This window comes from Merops nubicus, unplaced genomic scaffold (genome assembly GCF_000691845.1).
Source record: "Merops nubicus isolate BGI_N331 unplaced genomic scaffold, ASM69184v1 scaffold17677, whole genome shotgun sequence".
Classification (NCBI taxonomy): domain Eukaryota; kingdom Metazoa; phylum Chordata; class Aves; order Coraciiformes; family Meropidae; genus Merops; species Merops nubicus.
Genome location: NW_008622498.1, coordinates 13,331 through 21,711, shown reverse-complemented (window position 1 = coordinate 21,711; position 8,381 = coordinate 13,331). Strand labels below are relative to the sequence as shown.

The window sequence follows — 8,381 nt, the reverse complement described above, 5'->3', positions numbered from 1 at the left end:
ATTCCTGCTTTTGAATAATAATTGGTGTTCCTTCAGGATCCTCATCTTGAGAGGGCTTCACTGCAACTTTAAACATCAGGAGCGTGTAACATACTTACGTGATTTTAAATTTCTTTCTTTTACTTACCGTGGCCTCGGAGATCTAAAGCCACAATCCTACACTGAATCCTGTTAATGATTGCAGACTGCAAGAAGGGACAAAGAGAAGATCATTTGCAAAGGACCACACCTCACCTACAAAAGCATCAGTGACTTTAAGCACTCCCTGAAACAACAGCAAAGGCTTGGAGGGTGCAAAAATGTCTCTTACTATCAACATTGTGGCTGAACCTGGATTGCACAAGGTGTCAGAGAAAGCAAGCAAGAATATTCCATATAAATTACCTTAATTAAACAAAGCTCCATCCTTTTTACCATTGATCACACTGTCTCTGAGGACATTTAATTCAGTGTGTGCTATGACATCCCTTATGTAACCCAGGGTAGTGAAGTCAAGCTCTGTAGCACATGAAAGGTTGGAGCCACATGGGGGTCAGGCTCTTCTCCCAAGGAACAAGGGACAGGACAAGAGGAAACAGCCTCAAGCTGCCCCAGGGGAGGTTGAGGTTGTCCCTGAGGAACAATTTCTTGCCCTGGAGGGTTGTGCAGGGCTGTGCCAGGCTGCCCAGGGCAGTGGTGGAGTCCCCATCCCTGGAGGGGTTTCCAAGCTGTGGAGATGTGGTGCTGAGAGACACGGATCAGTGAGGACTTGCCAGTGCTGGGTTGGACTCAATGACCTTACAGGTCTTTTCCAACCTAAATTATTCTCTGATTCTACCTCTGAGAACTGAAATGCAGCAGTGGGATTGCAGACCCTCAAGTACTGCCCCCGGCTCCCCTCACATTACAAAATGAGCCTTGGCTCAGACAGGAAGATGAAGCAGCTGCTTTGCAGCACACATTCAATTTGCTCTTAAAGAACAGCATTTTAGAGTCAGCCTGAAATGCACAAAAACTGATTAGTGCGAAGGGGTCGAAGCAAGGGAAGAATCTTTATGAAGTAAAGTAGGACTGCAATACGATTATGGCTCCATTTGTCCCTGACAGCTCAATTTACATAAGTTTTTCAGGCATCACCAGGATTAAGTGGCATTCTTTGTTGAAAAGCAGGGCTTTGTGTTAAGGGATCATTGATTATTTAAATCACCGCCCTGCAGGAGTGGGGGAATTTGTTGAGGGATTCTTAATAGAACCACCTACATAATGGGCAGAGATCTGGAAGCTACCACATCCTCATATTTTGGTCATATTTTGCTCGTTGAGCTGTTCATCTGCTAAATGACTGCAGCATTTGCTCTCCTGGGCAACTGAATCCACAAGTAAATATTTTAGAGCCCCTAAAGACACCCAAAAAACTCCATCTGCAAGGTGCTTATGCACCTAAGCAATAATTTAACTAGTCAGAGGAGCAGTCTGCTGCAAAAACTCAAACTGTTGTCAGTAAGGAGTACGGAAAGAGGATCATCAACATGATGGAAGAGAATGGGAAGCTTTCCAGTGCCCTGAGTTTTATCCCAACAGGAATATTTTGGCTAAGAGAAGTACAAACACATCACCCAAGAGGTTACCAAGCCCATAAGCAAAAGAAGAAAGGAGCATATGGATCCTGCAGGCTGTTATTTTATTTATAGATGGCGCTCTCCCTGCTTCCCCATCTGAGTTTCTTTTGGGGTTTTTTTTTGAAGAAGGGGTTGTTTGGGGGGTTCTTAAAGTTCTGGTTCATCCCAAACATTTTGTATTTGATTGCCTGGGACAAATCTTCATTTCAAAATGCACAAAGGAAATAATTCAAGAGCAGCCACCCAAAGGCAGGAGCTCATTTTTGAGCCAGTTTATTTCTCCAGATGCAGCATCAAGTGCAAGGTGTGAATCTCTGGGAATCGGGGACACGACTGAATTTTTTGGTGATTGATCGTTAACAGGAACATAAAAAGCCAGTAGCTGTAAGGAACAGTGTTATAACTGCAATCACTCCGTTAAATTCAGTTCTGGAGGTTTTTAACTGTAAAAATGTTGTTGTTATTGGAGGTAATGAGCTCTGCAGAGGGATCTGTAAGAAGCCCTTTCCTAACTCTGAAAAGCATGACTTCATACCTCCCTCATTTAAAGCATTGACCTTCAGGATGTCTGTTGAAGGCACTGCTACATCATAACCAGAAGACTGCACTAGCAGAGGAAAAGACAATCCATCCATCTTGGCAACTAGTGAGCTATGAGCAAGTAACTACAGGATTTAGTAAGACTGAGGATTAAAGTTCAACAGTAGGACTTGTACCTGAACCAGTATCAGGAAAAGTTAGAAATCAGAGTCCTAGAATGGTTTGGGTGGGAAGGGACCTTCAAAGGTCATCCAGTCCAACCCCCCTGCAGGGAGCAGGGACATCTGCAACTAGAGCAGGTTGCTCAGAGCCCCGGCCAACCTCCCCTGGAATGGTTCCAGGGATGGGGCAGCGACCACCTCTCGGGGCAACCTGGGACAGGGGCTCAACACCCTCAGCATCAAAATTTTCTTATTTCTACTCTGAGCCTCCCCTGCTTTAGTTTAAAAAAAATAAACTCTTAGGTGTGAAACTATTATTTAATATCAGAATTACAGTCCAGTTGGCAAAGTATTTTTCTAGCATGTCTCATCATAATAGAAGATGGTTTATGATGAGACCATCAGGATTACTCAACAGTAGTCACGTCAGGAATTCAAGAGCAGTTGGTAGTGACTCTTCTAAAATGTTCATTCTCATTAGTCATTTGAATCTGCTGAGAAGCTAAATCATCTACAGCCCAAACTGCTGAAAGGTGACAAGTATGACACAGCCAAAGGCACAGGGGGGATAATAGAGACTTTGCCTGTCCAGTCACACTTCCATGAAAGTCATCCTATAGCATCCTTCTGTTAAGGGCACTAGGCAGCTCAAAATGCTCCCAGATTAAACAAGTCCCAAATAAAAATCAGAGAATCATTTAGGTTGGAAAAGATCTTTAAGATCACTGAGTCCAACGTTACCAGGTCCCCACTGACCCATGTCCCCCAGCACCACATCTCCACAGCTTGGAAACCCCTCCAGGGATGGGGACTCCACCACTGCCCTGGGCAGCCTGGCACAGCCCTGGACAACCCTCAAGGGCAAGAAATTGTTCCTCAGGGCCAACCTCAACCTCCCCTGGCACAACTTGAGGCCAGTTCGTCTTGTCCTGTTGCTTCTTCTTTGGGAGAAGAGCCCGACCCCCACCTGGCTCCAACCTCCTGTCAGGGAGCTATGGAGAGCCAGAAGATCTCCCCTGAGCCTCCTTTGCTCCAGGCTCAGCACCCCCAGGTCCCTCAGCTGCTCATCACAAGACTTTTGCAAGTGAATTTACTGTTCTTGAAATCCTTGAGAAGTTTTCTTCCTTCACTCCCTTTATTTTTTGTAGGGAAGAGTGGGAGGGAGAAGTTGGGTCAGTCCCCACACTCACTCCTATGGACACCACCTCAGCTCGTGTTTCGGAGAGCTGCCCGAGCAGCAACGGAGATTTCTTGACAAGTCCAACAGGACCTCAACCATGCAAAGATAATACTGTTATGATGAGGCAAAACCATTGGAACTTCCTGTGGTAGCCATGAAAAATCAGCCTTCTGAAAAAACAAATGTGATATACTGTGATGAGAGATGTCCTGGCACTCCACTGACACAGGCAGGCTGCATGGTAGATGCAGTTTTGATTAGTGCTGATACTTAAAACTGAGATGATAAACCTCTGTGTGTGCTTTGCCTATTTAATACAGGCACTGACACTGAAATATTTAGAAGACCTGAGTCAGGAGAGCACCAGGAGATCAGGAGGCAGATTTCTGAACAGATTTCCCTGTGCTTGATGCAGTGGAACAGTTAGTTGCCTTTGACTACGTTTGCATACATACCCACCCATGGGAAGCAGCAGCTTACTTACAGTGAACACAGCCCAGGAAAGAGCAGAATGGCCTCCACCGTGCAGCAGCAGCAGGACGGGGCCCTCCAGCCCGCTTTTGTAAATTCGAAAAGTGTATGAACAGTTAAGGACATCTCACAGGGTTCTCTGAAGTTCCTTAAGCTGAATGTATTTTGGAATCTGCAACACCCAACTGTGTTCTGTTCCTCCCCTCGTTTCTCCATGTGATCCACAGGCAAGCGTACCCTGGACAAAATGTACCTCACTAAGCTCCCAGAGTTGTTTCCTGCTGCCCAGGTCTTCTCCTCCCTGTAACCTACACATCTCCTGCTGACACTCTTTCCCCCTTGTGCACAACAGTGAGCTGAATAACTAAGAAAAAAACAAACCATGCTCAGCACACACTTCAGAGTATGTAATTTTGGAATATTTACTCTTATTTCCAAGGAAAAATGTCAGATAAGCCAGTAAACAAGATTTATAAGGCAATAATATAAAGATGCTTCACCAGGGTGGCTCAAGTCCCCTTACAGTGTCAAGGCAGACACTGAAAAAATCTCTTAACTATCACCAAAAACAAGGTTACTTAGGGAAAGGTCCATAAGTGGGAGCTGTGAGATCTGCGTTCAGTGCCCAAAACTGTAACCAACAGATTAGACAAGTCACTTCACCTCCTTCTGCCCTTCTCCCTCTGTCCTTGGGGTACGCAAAAGCATTCCTTGGAATCTGCCCACACGTCTGTCCACAACCTTTTCTACAGGAGCTCAAGCTTCTGTTAAAGGTCATAAGTAACACAATAAATCCCAAAGATCTAAGAGTTGCTTAAATTTGGCCCAGTGTCCAGCTGGAGATGGATGACAAGCGGTGTCCCTCAGGGGCCCGTGCTGAGAGTAGTACTGTTTGGTACCTTCAGCAATGATACACAGTGGGATCACGGCACCCTCAGCAAGTCTGCAAATGACACCAACCTGAGTGGTGAGGTCAGTGTACCAGAGGGATGGGATGTCATCCAGAGGGACCTGGATGAGCTGGAGGAGTGGGCCCATGTGAACCTCATGAGATTCAACAAGGGCAAGGTCCTGCACCTGGGTAAGGGCAATGCCCAGTATCAATCCAGAGTGGGGGATGATGTGATAGAGAGCAGCCCTGAGGAGAAGGACTTGAAGGTGCTGATGGACAAAAAGCTGGACATGAGCCAACAGTGTGTGCTCACAGCCCAGAAGGCCAATGATGTACTGGGCTGGATCTGCTGGCATCATGGCCAGCAAATGGAGAGAGGGGATTCTGCCCATCTGCTCTGCTCTGAGGAGCCCTCAACACAGGAGGGACATGGACCTGTTGGAGCAGGGCCAGAGGAGGCCACAGAAATGATCCAAAGGCTGGAACCCCTCTACTGGGAGGCCAGCAGGAGAGACGTTGGGCTTGTTCAGCCTGGAAAAGAGAAGGCTCCAGGGAGACGTTCCGATGGCTTCCCAGTACCTAAGGGCCCTACAGGGAAGCTGGGCAAGGACTGGTTACAAGGTGTGTAGGGACAGGACGAAGGGCAGTGGTTTTAAACTCGAGCAGGGGAGATCTAAGTTAGACATTAGGAAGAAGTTCTTGACTATGAGGATGGTGAGACACTGGAACAGGCTGCTCAGAGAGGTGGAGGCCCCATCCCCAAAGACATTCAAGGTCAGGCGTGATGGGGCTATGAGCAACCTGCTCTAGATGGGAATGTCCCTGCAGACTCCAGGGGTGTTGGACTAGGTGGCCTTTAGCAGTTTCTTCCAACCCCAAGTATTCTGTCTATGACAATGTTCTATGAAAATTGGGATGCTTATGAACACCACCTACCCAAAGACCAAACCCTTCTTACATTATGATTTACAAAGCCTCAGGGGCACATGCAGCCCTTACATCAGAAGCAGACATGGTGCACGCCATGAAGAACTCATAGGATCAACTGCACAAATGCAGTTAATTAAACAGAAAATAATTACAAGCTGAGCAAAACAACATGGAGAAGGTATTTTCCCATTTCAATGCATCACGTGCTGCTGCTGTTAGAGAAGGAATTACTATATCAGTATTTGGAGAGAAACAGCTTCAAAGTTTGGGTTTCCTAATGGCCAAGCTAGAATATGCATGCTTAAAAACTATTTAAACTACAAGGTTGTGTCATTTAAACACAGATTTAAATGTTTTCATTTTGTAATGAGGTCAGAAAATCTGGAAGTACCTCTCAAACCTGTTTGGGCCAGAGCTGTAGGCAGAGGGAGGACTGGTGGGAAGGCTTGTCCCAGTACAAAGGAGCACATCAAAGAGGATGATCCATCAGCAGGATTCAACAGTAAGACTGGCAAAGAGGAGTCAGCTTGGAAAGAACCATAAAAGAAATGGGAACATTTGCAAAGGGGGAATCTTGGAGAGGAAATGCACCTGGTCTGACACTGCCAGAAGACTCTGATGGTGTCACCACCACTGCCTCAGCTGAAGCGAGCAGCTTCCGTGTCCACACACCAGCTAGTGAACTGACAGGTTGGGGTGCACCAAGTAGGGACCTACCCCTCAGGGGTATGTAGTGTGACCTCAGGTGGTGCAGGAGCAGCATGGGTGGCATCCATATATCCCAGAGACATGCACAAGGAGGAGATCCTGCAGTACCAGGAACACAGCTTCCTGGGACTAGTTGTAGAAAGGCCGTCAGGTTTGAGCCAGAACCAATTCTGATGATTCTGCCCCTCTGCACTGCTCTGGAAATACTCTCCCTGCAGTGCTGGGGCAGCTCTGGAGTCCTCAGCACAGCAGAGACAGGGACCTGCTGGAGCGGGGCCAGAGAGGCCCCAGCAATGAGCCGAGGGGGGAACCCCTCTGCTGGGAGCCCAGCAGGAGAGAGTTGGGCTTGGGCAGCCTGCAGAGGAGAAGGCTCCAGCTGGGGAGACCTTCTGGGGGCCTGCCAGGACTTCCAGGGGCCTCTCAGAAAGCTGGGGAGGGACTTTCAATCAGGGCCTGTTGGGACAGGACAAGGGGTGTCCTCTCCCTCAGAGGGGAGATTCAGACTACATAGAAAGAAGAAATTTTTTGCTGCTGAGGGTGGTGAGCCCCTGGCCCAGGTTGCCCCGAGAGGTGGTCGCTGCCCCATCCCTGGAACCATTCCAGGGGAGGTTGGCCGGGGCTCTGAGCAACCTGCTCTAGTTGCAGATGTCCCTGCTCCCTGCAGGGGGGTTGGACTGGATGACCTTGAAAGGTCCCTTCCCACCCAAACCAGTCTGTGATGCTCTTCAGTGATTTTACTTTTCAGCCAAGTTTCTTCAAAGTGAAGAAGCAAAAATCATTGAACAGAATTGGTTCTGTTCTAGCTCAACTTAGGAAAAAGGGGTTTAGAAATTTGCAGGTATTTATTTAATCAAAGTGCTGAGTGTTGAGGTTTATCTGTTGTTCTTTTGATACTGATCCTGAACATACAGTTCATTGACTGGCAGTTAATTACCTGTTGTTAATAAAAATCAATAAACAGCTTTGATCCTGATACGGGTTAAACTATGGAGCTGATGAGTATTTCCCTGCAAAATGTTACTGAACTGCTGGAAAAACGCTTTAAAATTACTACTAAAGCAGCAGTGCCAGCAACTGATTATGTATCAGCTTAGAAGGGATAGATCCAGCTACTGAGACTGATCACTACAAAAGAAGAAATGTTAGAAGAGAAGAAATACATGAAAAAGCTGAAGAGAATCCAAATAAACTAAATGACACACGATCCTGCCTTGGTCCCTGAGAATAAGTAAAGTTCAATCGAAAAAAAAAAGGATATATCGTTGCCAGTTTCATTTTCTACCACAACGTCCTCCATAGATTCAAAATACTGGCTCCAAAGCACTGGTGAAAAATCACGCTTTCTTCCAGGGCTGCAAGAGGAGAAAAAAAAAGGCAGTAAGAAAGAGGTATTTTAAAAATCTTTCATTTAAATTGGCATCCGGGCATCATTACAGACAATGAAGAGAACACACTGGGGTTACACAATGGTTTAGGGTTGGATGCATTAGTGAAATTCCCATACAACTACAACATAAACAATTTTAAAGAAATTTCCCTATTTCCCCTTCTCCCTTTACCCCTTCTCTCCCCTGGTTGTTGCTGCTATAGAGGAGATCACAAAGATACACAAGAAAACTAGTGGAGATGTAAAGAGACTATTTTCCTCCTGAAGCAACAGCCGGGAACACAGAAGGAGGGTTCTTTAGACTACACAGACCTAAGCCAAGGGAAAAGCAAAAGACCAGGGCACACAGACACTATCCCAGGACAACCTCCCAAGCTGCAATGACTCACAGACTCTCGCTTCAGAAGTCAGGGTCAAAAGCCAGTAAACACCTTTATATTTAATGGTCTTGCTCTAGCCTTAAAGCCAGCCTGATGCTGACAGGACTGGGAGCACCCCAGTGCCTGAAACGTGG

At 46.6% G+C, this 8,381-nt stretch overlaps 1 protein-coding gene across 1 annotated transcript in view; it reads right to left on the bottom strand.

Moving 5' to 3' along the window:
- Positions 1 to 7,832, bottom strand: part of PPME1 (protein phosphatase methylesterase 1) — a 19,346-nt gene extending 11,514 nt beyond the window's left edge. Inside the window, exons 1-3 of the mRNA XM_008944819.1 lie at positions 7,739 to 7,832; positions 3,964 to 4,054; positions 128 to 185 (exon numbers count right to left, since the gene is read on the bottom strand). Coding sequence (XP_008943067.1) covers positions 128 to 185; positions 3,964 to 4,054; positions 7,739 to 7,755 — 166 coding nt within the window. The 5' untranslated portion in view covers positions 7,756 to 7,832. The remainder of the gene's footprint in view (positions 1 to 127; positions 186 to 3,963; positions 4,055 to 7,738) is intronic.
- Positions 7,833 to 8,381: the final 549 nt, after the last annotated feature.